The 15,934-nt window shown below is 39.5% G+C and overlaps 1 protein-coding gene across 2 annotated transcripts in view; it reads right to left on the reverse strand.

Annotated features, from left to right (window-relative positions):
• Positions 1–15,485, reverse strand: part of UBE3C (ubiquitin protein ligase E3C) — a 71,269-nt gene extending 55,784 nt beyond the window's left edge. For both annotated transcript variants that reach the window (XM_021526553.3, XM_021526552.3), the window contains exons 1-5: positions 15,327–15,485; positions 4,966–5,019; positions 2,207–2,281; positions 1,427–1,573; positions 648–763 (exon numbers count right to left, since the gene is read on the reverse strand). In XM_021526553.3, the coding sequence (XP_021382228.2) occupies positions 648–763; positions 1,427–1,573; positions 2,207–2,281; positions 4,966–5,019; positions 15,327–15,392 (458 nt within the window). In that variant the 5' untranslated portion in view covers positions 15,393–15,485. The remainder of the gene's footprint in view (positions 1–647; positions 764–1,426; positions 1,574–2,206; positions 2,282–4,965; positions 5,020–15,326) is intronic.
• Positions 15,486–15,934: the final 449 nt, after the last annotated feature.

Consider the following 15,934-nt stretch of genomic DNA (forward strand, 5'->3'; position numbering starts at 1 on the left):
ATACCACATCTGTGTCCCACTGCACATGGACTTTAAAGGCCAGCACCCAAGTCTTCTTTAGAATCTGGTGTCACTGTTTATCATACATACACTCTACACGCTTATAAGAACACAAGCTTTAGTGACTTAAATGAAACACTTTTCTAAAAAACAAGTATTTTAAAGCTCTGCAGAGTGTAACTAGTCCCTATTATTGATAAGAACAAATATGTTGTTTTCTAATAATAGAATAACAATAGCTGCCCGATATTCAGGTCACCTTAACAGATTTACTTTCCTGTGACTCTCCCACTACAAATAATAAATGTAATAATGAAGCCAATAATGTAACTGCTCAATATGCCTTCCTCTCAAAATAAAGTGTGAGGAAAGCCATATACAAGTAAGAACACACTCAGGCCTATCCTACAAGAGCATCCCTTAAGCACATGTTGAACTTGAAAGTCAACAGAACTTAAGAGCATTTGACTGTTCTACATGGGAACAGATATCCTATATCATGGCCAACACATATGTAATATAAACAGTCCTCTACATAAAATTAATGTGCATTTAATACTTCACTTGCTACAAAAAGAAACAAAAAAGTGCCCAACATAATTTCTGAACGTTTTTTATACAGTAACATGTAGAAAAAAAGAAATTACCTGCAACACAGCCCCAACAGTCTTTTTATTTGGAATAAGCAAGTAAGTCTGTCTGGACCATCCAATTGCTTAACAAACTGAGAACTCTGTTTAATTAAATTCTGACACATCCATACCTGCAACAAGATATGGCCAAGTTTACAGTTTATAATGACAAATTCTATCATCTATGACAACTCAGACAGTAATATTTCAGTGCTGTTATGGATACCTTTGGAAGACTTACAAAGCACAAACTCAGACTGAATCATGTTCAGTTGAGAAAAAAAAAATGTTATTCATTATAAACTCCATGACCACTAAGTACTAAACTTTCAAAGTTAAGACTGAGTTACACCATCTGGTAATTTTTTGTTTTTAACAAGCCATAATTCTTCAATGTGCACTATGAATCACACCTTCTCATACATTTGGGAAGCTGGCAGTGACTTTGCAATTGATATGCCAGCAATACTGAACAGTGAGAAAAGAAATACCACCCGAACACCTTGGGAATGACCATGGGGCTAAGCAGAAATACTGTCTAAAAAATAAAATCCTAATAGAAGTATAGTATTTTTAAAAACTTAGTGTGACTAATGCACATTGGTTTTTTCAAGGCTTCATTTGACATTTTCTGTATGTGTGTGGGCACGTGCACTTGTAAAAACTAATGTTAAGTTATTGTGACTAAATGAAAAACAGCAGAGTGCAGTGAAAAGTGCATTCTGAAGTTAAACACTACTTTAAAAGTGCATGAAGTGCAAGTACTACAGATCAAAGTATGTAACAGTACTCACCAAACGCTTTGAATCCTCATTCTGTCTATAGAAAAAGAGTAACTGGCGAACCAGAAGGGTCAAATTCGCTCCATTAGCAGTGGAAAAGGTTCCTCCAGACTGAGCCAAATTAGCACAACGATCAAATTCACTTCTTTGGATAGAGTACTTAAAAACAAAACATGCATCAATACATCAGTAACAGTCATGATTCGAAACAGAGCAAAATTTCAGCTTCCCATCCAGTGAGGTTGCAAAGCAGTAAAACAGATACAACACATGTTTGTTCAGAGATCAAAAAATACACATGGTATCATAACTCCATTCTGTAACTCAAAGCACAGTTGCAACAAATCTGTTGCTTATCAAGCATTATCACATCAAACATTTTAGTCCAGTTTACTCAAATTAACAAATTTAAACAAAACTCTTTCTTAGGAGAATCTATCCAACAGCAATTTAGAACAACTTTTTGACTCAAACTACCACCTTAGCAATACTATAAATACAAAATTAAAAGCTCCACTGGTGTGTGAAAGTTCTTACTACCCTAATGCTTTTTATCAAATTTATCAGCTTAAAAAAACATTGCAGGATCTCATTCAGATCCAGTCACACTCATGCTTTGTAGACTATATATCTGTTTACTAAAATATTGAGCTTGAAATGAAAATGCTGAGAGTGAAAAAAGAACATCCACTTTCTCAAATACTCAAAATCATTTTTTCAATGAAATTATTTATTATAAGTCTCATTTTCAGCAAAATTATTTAGCATCTTTCTAATTAATCAGGTACTGACTTGATGTTTTCTGTCTCTGTACCCTCTTACAAATGACTGGATTATTATTGCATTTTTCAGCCTCCGCCTTTCTTCCTGTAAAACAAAGCAAGAAAACTGAAATCAACACCATAGGACTGACTCTTATTTCTACCATTTTATCAAATGTATTTGTATTTAATATGGGCTTTTAATGAAAATGAAGCAGCAATCATTAGTCAAATAGATTATTTGAATGTTTGTACCTAATAGATATAAATCAGTGAGAATGCTTTTTGTTTGTAAATGCAAATTTACCATTAAATATTGCAAATTAATCTTTAATACTCAGTAAGTATGTAATAGTACAGAAATCAACATAAATATTTTATTACTTTGCATCACTTTATTGTTAATGCATTTTATTAGACAAAGTCTTAATGCTATGTTGAAAAATGTTGAAGGATTCATCAAATTCAATTACATAATTCCTCTTTCTGCATACAACAGCAAAAACTGACAATCCACTTATTTGTTTTCATTCAAATAACAGAAAAGCACAGTTTAGATGTGAGGAAAACAATACAAAAATCAGTTATTTGCAGACAGTACCTCTGTTAAAAGGAAAAGAGGCTTAAAGTGCATTGTGGCCCAGAAGCAAAATCTATAAATTAATAAAAATTCTTAGTCTCTTTTCCAAACCAGATATATCTAATGAATCCTTTTATGACATCTTCCTCAGAAAGTGGAAAGAGTAGCAAAAATCATCCCTTTACAATGGCTCAGAGGAACTGAAAGCCAGCTTGCTTGAGATGGTATGGAAAGAGCTTTTGGAGGGGTCCCTGATAACACCCTGAGCATATCCCATTACAATAAATATCTATGGGAAGTAGCTGCTGTAATTATATTTCTAACAATATCCATATGGTGCCTTAGGGAATAAAAGGAGGGAAATAAGGAGTTGCTCATGAACCTAGAGCTACAAAGCAGTGGATGAAGGAAAAGTACAAGGATCAAGAAGCCTGCTTTAAAAAGAGAACTTTTAGCCTAACCAATCCTTAAACTATATTGAACCTATAATTCTGAGGGTCACCAGACAAAACAAAGCACCAAAATGTTTTCATATATTTCATTCAAATACTTTTGGAAAGTTCACATAAACTTTCAAGTCCCAAAACCTTGATTTCCAATTTACTGTTCTATAAAGACACATCCAATTTAAAAGCATGACCTGAACTGACCAGAGAGAACACCAGACAAAATTGCTATTCAAGGCCTATTTTATTTTTCTTGGAAAACCCTGGTTCTTAAAGCAACTTATCTGAATAAGCAGATTCTTGAAGACTAACTGCCTCTAAATCATGGACCAAAATCAAAATTTTGATGGACCAAAGGATATTTCTCTCTCCAAAATATTGACAGTAAAAGTGCAATCAGAAGAGAGTTTCAGAGATGCAGTGTCTCTTCATAAACATAATGTAAGGCACAACTAAAACACAGATAACTTTTCTTCCTCTCTAGGTACTGGTTTTATCTCAGGACACATAATTGTCAATTAGAGACTCCTAACTGCAAAGGTTTTAAGTCTAAGGTCACTGCTAAGATTCTGCTACAGGCAGTTTTTAAAAGCCATAGTTGATTTTATTCTCAGAGGAGTCATTCATTTTGTGAAAATGTGCTCCATGCCACAGCAAATCACTGTGTGCACATGTGTACCTGCACTGTGTCTGGCTCTACACAAGTTTTGCAAAGAACAGAGACAAGCAACTGAATGGGTTTATGGATCACAAAGAATAATTTTTACATATGTTACTAGGAACTCATTGACCATAAAGCTGATTGATAGCATGGAATTCTGAACTAATAGGTGAAATCCTGGTACTTGAACTTAGTCTATAACTACACACCCATGTTGGAGAGGAAAAAAAAGCACTAACTGTCCACAGAAACTGCAGAACTTCAGCTTAATCTAGCATGGGTCAAACACACCTTTAAGGGTCAAAGAGCTGTTTTCTTCATCAGCATGAAACTTGCATAGTTACATTTTTAATCAGTATTTAACACCAGGGGTTTTTTTACTTATATGGGAGAGGTGGGGGAAAAATGACAAAATTAACATAGCGACTCAAATTCCATACTACTAAATTTTGGGTTCTTTATTTCAGTGCCTATTCCTCCTCTGCACTGTTCCAGTCTGAATTTTCCAGAGCAGTAAGCTCCCATCATAAACCAGTATTAAGGTTTCTTAAAGGATCAAAACTTAGCTTCTCACTGGTCCTTCATGAGCAGGTGATTTCAAAGCACTTAGGCTTTCTTGAATTCTTTACAAAGAATTCAAGAATCATTGCTCTGATTTTACCTTCACAGAACACAGGTACACACTGGGGAAGTACTAAAGGTCAGCCAAGAAACCATAGCAGAACCAGGAGCAGAAGAAAGTTTGCTGAGCCTAAGACATAGTAATAGATTAAGAATAAGGTAAAATTTGCAATTTACTAGCCAAATCCTTAGCTTTTCTCAAAAAAATACTAGATCCAATAAACACCAAAATAAAAGGGAAGCTTCCCTATGTACCTACTGCATCTTTTATCTTCTTTTGAGATGAAAAGCACTTCTAAGGAACAGCTTAAAGCACTCAAATTATTTTGCCAAGTAAAGTATACTTTAAGGCTATACAGAACTTGCAAATTGAATGAAAACATTGCTGAACTAAGTATGACTGCAGCAGAAGTACTTTGCACTGTAAATGTAACACCAAAGGGAAATACAGAGGCCAGGCAAACGCTTACAGGCTACTTTACCTCTCGTTTTCTCCTTTCTTCCTGAGTACGATGAAGGAGAGAAGCCTTTTCTTCCTGTAAGACACAAATAAAGACACTACTGCATTTTCATTCAAAAACACTTCAACTCTGTTCAGGATATTTAATGCAGACCTCACTTCAGGGATTGCTCAAAATGCATAGCACATAAAACACAGAGAAAACTCGATGTTAATAATTTTCTGAACTCACAAATACATGGCATGCAGCCTTCCCAGAAGAACAGAGATGGAGATAAGTTATGACCCTATGAAAAGGGACCAGCAAAGAGCAGCAAACTGTACTGATCCCTGTCCATATTTGTGCTCTCAGCATCCCAATTACCCTGACAAACATATCTCATTTACAAATGACAGAGCTGGAGCACAATAAGGTCCCAGTCCCACCAGATCATACCAGAAGTCTGAGTGTTTTCCTTGCCTGGAGGGTACATAAATCCCTGGCCCAGGTGCACACAGCAAGCTGTGGCACGTTCAGAGCAATCACATCCTGTTCCAAAGCCCCTTGCTTTTGTCTAACTTAAAAAAAGCATGAAGCTCTTGTATTTACTTATCCTTTTCCCCAAAGCTTGCCCAGAAAAGATGTCAAGAGAGACACAGCACAAATGGCAGGAATTTTTTCTTTTAAAATTTTGAACTCTTCACCCAAATTAAAGCTACGTACCAAAACTTTCGGACAGTGATCTCACCAACAGAGAAAAAGACAAGAATACTAAAGCATTCATGAGGCCTCAAAGCCCAATATTATTACAACAGAAAAACCATGCATTTGCTTTTAAACCACAATTTTATACAAGTACTCACTGATTACAATATATAAACAAAGCTTTATTTGCAAGAGTCTCTTATGGATGGTTCTGGGTAATTTCCAAGGAAATATACAAAATAACTCAATTTTGATGTACCGTATTCAGTTTCCACTGCAGACAACAGGAGATGAAAGCACCCTGGCACCTTCCCAAATCCAGTCTAAAATGCACAGCAAATTTAAGAAAACTATTTTCATTTTTTGACACTACGACACAAATGACAACTTAGTTTTTCTCTGTATGCCCATATTAGCCTAGAGAAGTTAAAAAAACTAAAAAACACTCAAGCTGAAAATGTATTTTCTGTATTTTAATACAGAAAAATCAATTTGAAGTTGGCACACAAATGTTTATAAAATATTTAAGTACAGCTGAAACAACCATGCTGGAATACTTTTAGTGTCTATCAGTAGATACAAAGCATGACAGCACAACTCTTCAGCATTTCTGTTTTGAAGATACAGAGGAAGGAAAGTCATGATTCTCTCGGTTTCTTTAGGATAGAAAATACTCTAACAGACCACCAAGAGAGTAAAAAAAAAAAAAAAAAAAGCCCACAAGAAGGTTAACCATCTTTCCCCTAAAGACAGCATTTATGGCCAAAGACACCACTAACTACAGCATTGCCCACTAAAGACAGGGTTTGCTCCATGTGTTAAACACAGGACAAACAAAGTAAGGAAATCCATACATAAGGATGATGTATCTCCACTCAAGCAGTACAGAAAGGCAAACACAAAGACAAAACAAGATACTAAATTAATAATCAAGAAATGGCTTAAAGTTTCAGGACTTTTTCAACAGTTGATATCTGATGCATTAAAGAAGTTGGTGAAATGTCCCAGATTAGAAAGGACTGTGCTGCAGAAAGCACAATGTAAAGTGCATTTCTGCTTAGAAACAATGTTTTGTCATTTGTCCTTACACTTCAGAGATAACTGAAAGAAAAAGCAGAACAAAATACAGGAAAACAAATTGCTTTGGGTGAATAGAGAAGAGAATGGAATGAAAAAACACAAGCAAACACAGAAAATACAAATTATTAGTAAATAAAGGGAAATAAGTGGCCAAAGGGTTTATCAGAAATAAACAAGTTTAAATCATTTGAAGAGGGAGATAGAAAAGGGCAGTGCACCCTTAGTGTATCACCAGCTTTCCACTGATGAAGACCTGAGCCACTTTGTAGCAATCAGTCTTTAATACAATCCACTCTTAAACTAACAAAAGTTTCCAGTCAACCACATACTTGCTTTGAGTACTTGCAAAGAAAAATGCCAACTTGTTAGAGTATAAATTAAAAGAACTGTCCTAAGACAATAAAATATTCAGAGATAAGTACATGCCACCTTTAATGAATTACCATGGGTAAAATAATACTGTTACTCATGTTCACAAGATATACACAGATCATAACTATGACTAAAGAATACATTTAAATCAAAGTCAAGAAAAATATACCCCCTTAAAGAGTTATTACACCAAGCTGGAATACACTGTCTCTTCAGAAATTAAAAAGTAACCACGCATGCGCAAAGTAAAATAAACCTGCAGTGGGAAAGACATGAAAAGAAACATGAAATAATCTTCTTCCACAACAAAGGGCATTCTATCAAAATTACTTCTTAAAGGGAGTCACCTCTGAAATCCTCCCTGAACTGGCCCTTGACAACCAGCACTGTGAAAAGGAGCCGAACTCGGTAGCGGCTGTTCCGTGGCTGGTTGTGAACGACAACAGCGCTCCTCAAGTGACACCCGTGTGACAACTCCCACCAGAGCCTCCCTCCGCAGTGCTGCCAGCGGCAGCCGCAGTTCCACAGCTCTCCTGCTGCCCACAGCCAGGGCTGCTCACAGCAGGCCATGGCCCGACAGGAACTGCCAAACCTGGCTTGCTCCCACTCCCCACCCTGCCCTGATCCTGGGCTGCTCACGCCATCATCGCCTTTCTTCACCTGCCACACGGGCACACGTCAGGTGTCGAGTCTTTCTTCCAAGGTAGGCAGGCAGACAAGGTAGGGAGAACGAAGCATGAGCTTGTCCTGACTCTGTCACCTCTAATTCAAAAGGAGTGAAAAGCCATTCCCTCAGTCACAGTCCTGACTTTTTATGATGTGGTCTTTTTCCTTCAGGCCTTGCCCTCCCAAATGCAGAACAAGGAATACACCGTCCGTGAGTTTCCATGCAACGTAGAATACGTGGCCGTGTCCTGCCTGATGCGCTGTCCAACTGAGAAAAGACAACCAACCTCCTGCTCTAGCATTTGAGCTGCAGCACCATGAAAAACCCCATTTCAGAAGTTTTCTGTGGGGCATGGCACAAAGAAACAAGAAATTTTTCTGTGTATGTGACAGCAAAACACAGAGTGACATTACAGAAATGACTCTGAGGGTAAGAGAGGAGGGAAGAGGTTAAAACAGAAGCAGAGGGAGGACAGTACACAGAAAGGAAAATGTGTGACTGCCATCAAAGAAATGCTGAGTAATATATGAAATGTTAATTTGTACACGGGGATAAAGTACACTTCCATGTACTGTGCTATTCATCACAGCAAAGTTCCTGGTGGCAGAACTGCTCTGAGGCAGCAGCTGTGAGCAGCCACATCTGACAGTGGAGCGATGTCAACGCCAGTGCTTCACAACCAGCAGTTCAATCCATAATGAACAAAGACTGTTCAATTAAAGTTGTTTTCTTATCCTTGTTTTGCTGAAATACAATTTTTGGTTGCAGAAGTATGTTTGCAGAACTCTCAGCTTTCACGTATCCTAGCCAAAGACTGAATAAGGTACACAAATATAGAAACTATTACTCTTTTCCTTCTGCATTTGAACGCTTTGTCTTGAGAGAAATAAACTTTCAGCCCTCTTGGCTCAAAATCCAGATTCAGAAAAACAAAATGTATACATAATTAAATCCTCCTCAACACTTCTAATATTTGCTGTCTTGTAAAATCTGAAATTGAACACTCTTGGACAGCTATTTACTTGCTATCTTATAGCAAATAAATTTAAAACTTAAACATGCCCAGATGTAAAGATGAAACTAAAAAATTACTTTCAGGTACCAGCTAAACACAGATTTTTTTAAAAAATTAATAATAACACACTGAAGCAAAAATTTAGTATTATTAAAGCTTGATGCTTCTTTATAAATGAAGAGGGTTTATTTTGGTTAGTAGCTGAGAATGCTTTGCACTTCACATTTCAAGAGGTCATGCAAAGTACAAGGCATGACTTTTTATGAAATTTTCTTTAAGAAACAAACACTTGAACTTTTTTAATTTTTGTTGACAATTATAAAAACTTGTGTGGTTTTTATCTACAAAATCCAGGAACTTGAATCTTTTTTCCTTTCCCTAAAATGAGGAGCATGACTTTACAGCTGAATTTAACTTGAACCACATAAAAATCAGTAACAACTCCCAAAACAATTGAAGCGACCTAAGCAATTTATAGAATAAAATTCCTCTCAACACAAGTATTCAGTAACTCCTGCCAATAAATGGAAAATTTTTTAACATTTATTTTTACAGAATAAATGTGGCCACTGGGAAATATCCCCTACCTTCTCAAAAATGTTTCTATCTCCTGACATTATTTTAGACCAGATGAACTCCAAGTGGGTTTTTTGATCTGAATAGTAAAAGAAATTTGCATTTTAAAATGCTTACAACAATACCTTGAACTGAACCTCAACAATTTAAATTCCATTGAACATGTCTGAGTACGTTCAGCAGCCTGAAATATTCTGCTTTTAAGCAGTTTGTGATTCGAATTCTTAATAATGACGTAAATAATCAGCTAAGTTTATATGTAGAGCAGACAATCTTGCAGAAGGAAAGGAGCTGAACCATGCCCAGGACAGGCATCTAGCCCTGCAAAGCCTGGCCTCACTGCAGTCAGTGTCACAGTGCTTGCCAGAACACACCTCAGCATTTCAGCTGAAATTCACCCTGGGATGTAGGGAGCACCTGGAACCTCTCCTATCATGTGGCACCCACAAAACCACACATGGGGGAACCAGAATTTGCTTGGAGACTCTAAAGGCCAACTGAAAAGCAAGAAAGCTGCTTTTACATTTATGCTCAGTCTGTCCCTATTATGACTTCTAAGATGTGTACTGTACACAGAGCTGTGAGTGATTTCTAGTGGAAGGTGTCCCTGCCCAAGGCAAGGGGGTTGGAACGGGGTAATGTAATCGTTAAGATCCCTTCCAACCAAACCATTCTGTGACTCATCATTTTCTCAGGAACAAGGGAGGAAAACATATTTACAAAAGCAGAATTTTTTTATTTGAATCTGAAAAAATAGCAAATAACTGATAACAGCGTTATCACTGCTGTCAGCTAACTACAACTCCATCTTTTGTAGCTTGATTTCAAATGAGGAGAATTTCATTTGTTACAGAGAGAAAAAGAAGCCTAAGAATCAGGGATGCATTAACAGCCTAGTTTCCTACTGACAGGCAGTCATTATTTTACAACATAAAGGTTTCCTCATACTTCCACACCACAGATCTGAAATTCCAAGAGTATTTCAAGGCTTAGGCTGTGACACTGCAAGATTCAAGCTGACTCTAGAGTGAGGTGTGTAGCTGCACACAGAGCTACACCATGTGCCCAACAGGACAAAGGTTTTAGGAGCCAAGCACTGCAATTCCTTCCATTCAAAATAAATACTCAATTTGTAATTGTAATCTAGAACTCCCATACTATAAATCCTTACCATCATTTCACCTCCACTGTGGCATGATGTAGAGTTAAATAAGTTATAATAAAATAGAAAATATTCCTTCCTAAAATTATTAACTATTTTCCTCAATCCATCAGTAAGAGAGAAATAAAACTGGTTTTTAACTGCCCCATCAATGCTTATATCCTACAGGCATCTACCATAACAATCAATCCCAACATGGACAGATCTCTCCATGCACTGGCAATTTTACACCCTACTGTTTGTAAAATTTTAATTATAATTCCACAAGAAGTTATTTCATGTGTAGACTACAGACAACAAAGAGCAAACAAGGTGTTTCTGGAGTTCTAACACTGCACTTCAGCTGAAAGCAGGGGGAAATATAAACAAGAATCTAATGCTTAATGTCATGCTAGTAATTTAAGAAAGCAAATCAGAAACTACTAAATTAAAATATAAACAAACTTTGTAAATTTAATATCTCTTATTAGTAAAATGTCCATATTAAAATAAATTAGTAAGACTTTTTAAAATACAGATGGAGTCATCAATATTTGCTCATTAGTAAGCTTCTGTGTCTTCCATAAAAAAGGCAAAGACCAAAAAGAACCCCAAACTCAATGAAGTGTTTTCACTTTCACTTTCATGACCCTGCTAACTCATCCGTATTACAAATGCTGAAAAAGGAGGGGTTTTGAAATTATCGCATAATGCATTATCATTTAAAAATCATCTATTTTAAACAGTCTTGGGATTTGTAAAAGTATGGTTTAGACAGCTCAAGTGATACTGTACATTTGACTTAATACTCTTTCACACATTTTTCCTGTTAGACTTCCAAGGTGTCATTCATACATTTCACAATGTAATCAAACAATGTGGAGGTACAGAGCCCCTTGTACATTCCAGCATTGGCCTGGGGATCCCTTGCACGGATGCACTAAAGCATTGCTACCTCAAATTTTTCTTAATATTACTGAAATGAATGAAGTAACACTAGGCCTGACAGTCCCAAGTCAAGCTGACGTGGTTAAACCGATTTTGTGCTGTGTTCAACCTCACGCTAAAATCAGTGAAAGCTGACAGCTGTCCCCAAAAGACCTGGTGACACTCCACCTAGCAGAAATATGTTCACTGCACGGGACACAGGGATGGGCTGGGAAGCAGCCAGGTGAAGGCACCATCTGCTCCAGTCCTCTCACAGTTGGGTTGGGTGAGGCCAATCTGAGCTGCACCCCAAGCCAACTCTTCATGCACAGATCTGCATTTCCTGCCTAACACACCACAGGCTCTCTGCAGCCACAGCCTTCCAGGCAACAATTGTGTCCTCTACAAAATGTCCATGAGTAATTCAAGATGTTCCCATATTGAACTCTAGTAACAGCACTCATTTTTGGAGGCTGCTTTACCTAAGAAGCACAAATACAGTCTGCCAGTTACAATTAAACTAAATTTGAAAATTTCTTTTGAAGAGCCTCATAACACACAGAACCATGTTTTAAAGGTGATGATAAACTACCCCAAAAATAAATAAATAAATAAAACCCTCTAAAATTAGTTTAGCACATTGTAAATAATGCTAATGTCCTGTATCTACACACTCAAACACATAAAACAGGGCAAAAAGTCCAGATGAATCAGCAGATTCTTGAAAGTAGGTATGGAAGGAAAAGTTCAAACACCGACAATACCACCTACATTTCTGCACTTCTGTACAATGCATTATTATAATGCTACAATAATATTCTGAAAGGATCAGTCACTGAGGTAGTAATTTTGAGAATATTAATTTGCAGCCTGTGACTAGAACAAAAACAAGTGATGCTTGATATGGGTGGAATGAAGTGCCTCTCAAGAGCATACACAATTCCAACCATAACACACATGACATAAGATGCAAACAGCTAAAAACAGACCCAAAGCTCTCTGTTTTTGTAATTAAAAAATGCCATACAAGCTAATGATGAGAAGGCACACTAGATTCAGTACCTTAATGCCACAATTATGCAAGTGCCCAGTTTTACTCCTATCATTGTGCTCTTACTGATAGAAAGTACTGAAGTCAGCCCCCTGTGAGGCCTAAGGAAACACTGCAGACACACACAGCAGTGCCAGACAGGTGTCAGCACATGTGAGTGTGCCCAACACAGCCACTGTTTGCAGCTGCAGTTCCATCAGCAAAACCACACTTCTAATAGTGTTGCTGATCACTATTTTGGTGTAGTTGCACTCATTTCAGGCCCCACTGGCACCTTTACCACTGACTGGCTCCTCAAACAGGAGGTTTTGTCATTGTTCTGCAGTGGTGCAACTATGTTTGGGAAACTTCCCCAAAGTGGGTACAGAGTTATTCTTAGCATTAAACAGCCTGCATGGCTCCAGTGTTTCGGAATGGTGCCTTCTTCTACCAAAGGAATCACGATAGGCAGCACTAAGTATGCAACTAGCTGCCAAAAGCACATCAAAGGTACAGCTTCTAAAGAATACACCATTTAGGAGGGCAAGGGCATTTGTCAAAAAAAATGAGGGTTTTTTTGTATGTGTACCAAAATCTGGAAGGAAACAATTAACGATTCAGCTTTCTATAAAAATGAAGCTTATACATCTGAGAAATTTGATCCCAAGGAACCTATGATGTGAAATGAGAAACTCACATGATGCCTAATTCAGGCTTACCTAGAAACAGACATCAGACAAAGTCAAAAGATAAAAGCAGATATATTCAATGAAGGGCCTTCAGGTACATTAAGAGCAGGTAAAACCTTCCCAAGGGGCTACATCCAAAATGAACAATGATCATGAGTTTCAGACTGATACAAGTTTGGTCTATTTACATATCAGGGGTTAGACCTCCAATTACAGCTTCAGGTAATGAAATCCTATTCCCCCAGTTTGCTCCAACCCAAATAATTTTTGTTTATACTTTTTGGGGCCTGAGGCTGTAGGGTGTCCTCGGATAACAGGCCCAGAGGGATTGCTTTGTCTAACCAAAATGTGAAGACAGTTAACTACACTTTATAAGGAGTTTAAAGCTATGCCCTAATGCAGTATAGGATTTGAAAAATACAAAATCTAAAATCTTAAGGCATAACATAGAACCCACAAACACTTCCCACAGTAATCTCTGCTGTAGAATGTTTTCACAGAAGTTCAGCTAAACTGCATTTACAAGTAATTTTTAGTACTTCTTAAAAAAATTCTTTCATTAGTACTGTACACGGTTTCTGAAAATCTTTCAAGCTCTTTCAAGGACACTCTAGGATGTCTATGTAACCATGATGCCCAAAGCTGCCTGTGATTTGCACTGATGCAGCACAAGCACTTTGGTGAACTGATGTAGAATCATGAAATCTGTGCACCAGTCAGTATCAATCTTGTCATGAACCACAACCTCCACTGCACACAGTGAAGGTTATGCATCAATTTCAGTTTCCAGTCCTTTACATGCTAATATTTGCCCTTGGAAATGTATACCTGCATAACATTAATAAATTTGTCCCATATAATTACAACAGACATAATTCTGATACATTTTCATGAATTGCTAAGTGTAAAAGAAGATGTTATAGCCGTTGTTTACTACTGTAGGAGGGAGAATGTTCAGCAAGAAACACTATGAGCAAGTCAGGGTCAAAAGTTGCAAAGTACCTGAAGTGTACAGCTGAGGACCAGGGCATGTTCTGCCAACTCCTACTTAAGCTGGGGAGTATTTATGGCATTTTGACTCATGTAATGCCAGTTTACATGGCCTAATGAACAGACATGTCTTAAGATAAACAGAAGATGAATCAGAGGAAAAGCTGCATAATCTAAATACAGTTCTGTATACAATCTCTTGTAATTTCTTTTATTATGCCAAAATGCAAACTTCACTGTGATTTTACTATCACATATTGCAATATTTTTCCTCATTTCCTCACTGTACTGCCAAACCTCAAAAGTTTCCAAGAATCAAACGTGCTTTTAATGCACAGTAATAAAAACTTGAGACTTATTTATCTAATTAAAATTCAAAAATAGGAATGGAAACACTCGTTAGCTTCCCACACAGTCATCTCCAATGACAACGAGGAGACTTAGTATTTTCACAGTGAATTAAAGTGACCCCTACAGATCAGGCCACTTCTAAAAACACTCTGTCCTTTCTGTCGTTCTTCCGAAGTCCTGTGCCCTTCAGCGCTCGACTAAACATTTGCTTACCCTGTCCAATCAGCAAGATCTGAATAAATCATCCTGCTTCTTTCCCATCAATAAACACTGTTCGAGGAGATCAAACAGTCTGGTACAGCTGACAATTAACTGTTACCAGCCCTGCGCACAACAAACTGACCGAACCTAAACTTGACAGAGACCGACCCGGCGGCCCCGGCTCCCGTTGATGAACCTGCCCCGGCAACTGGGGCTGTGCGAGGCTGCGTGTGTGTGCCACATCCCCCGATGGGCAGGTCCACGCCAGACATCCCCACCGCAGGGAAATGACAGGAGGTCTCCGAGTCCTTTCCCCCTGGAGAGCGACTGCTGGGGAGGTGCCACCGGCCACGACAGCCGGGATGGATCGACCGCCGGCGGGGGGACGAGCCAAGGAGACATTTCCTCGCTTCCCACAATTCTTACTACACTACAAGCCTGGCATGGTGTGGCCTGACTATACAAAAAAATTAATAATAACAGTGAGGCAGGGAGATCAGAGATAGACACATCATCAGGAGGGGAGGGTTTTTCTCCTCTATTAAACCTTAGTCATCGCTGCTCCCATTTCAGAAGGCCCGACAGTAAAAGCACCGATAACAGGGCGGGGGGCGACAGAACCGACACAGACACGGGCACGGCCGGGCGCCGCTCCTTACCTTCCTGCTCGCTCCTCCGAGGGACACCTTGGGCCTTGTTTTGAAATCGCCTTCAAAGCTGAACATGTTTACAGCTTATCCCATGGGGAGCGGGGCCCGGCCGGCCGGCAGGGCGAGCGGAGGGGCCGCACGAACCCCCCGGGCTGGCGCCCCGCGGCCCGCCCGCCCCCGCGGGGCTGCTCCCCCGTCCCCCGCCTTCCCTGCGGCCTTCGCTATCCCGGTCGCCCCGTTCCTGACCGGCGGCGACGGCGGAGCGTAGTGGGAGGAGGGAGAAGGAGGAGGAGGGAGAAGGAGGAGGGGGCAGAGGCAGCGCTCCCGCCGGACGCGCAGAGAAGATGGCGGCCGCCCGCCGCCCGCCGCGCGCGCTCCCGACACTCGGCCGCGCGCGCCGCCCCGCCCCCGGCGCGGCTGAGGGAGCTCCGCGGGAAGCGGCCGTGCTGGGGGTGTGCCAGGGGAAGCGTCCCTGCTCCGGGCGTTCCACGGGAAGCTTCCCTGCTCCGGGCGTTCCAGGGGAAGCTTCCCTGCTGAGGGAGTTCCAGGGGAAGCTTCCCTGCCCCGGGAGCTGCCTGCCGGTGCGCAGGGCCGGACTGCGCTGCGCTGCCGCGTCC

The sequence above is a fragment of the Lonchura striata genome, chromosome 1 (genome assembly GCF_046129695.1).
Source record: "Lonchura striata isolate bLonStr1 chromosome 1, bLonStr1.mat, whole genome shotgun sequence".
In the NCBI taxonomy this organism is placed as follows: Eukaryota; Metazoa; Chordata; class Aves; order Passeriformes; family Estrildidae; genus Lonchura; species Lonchura striata.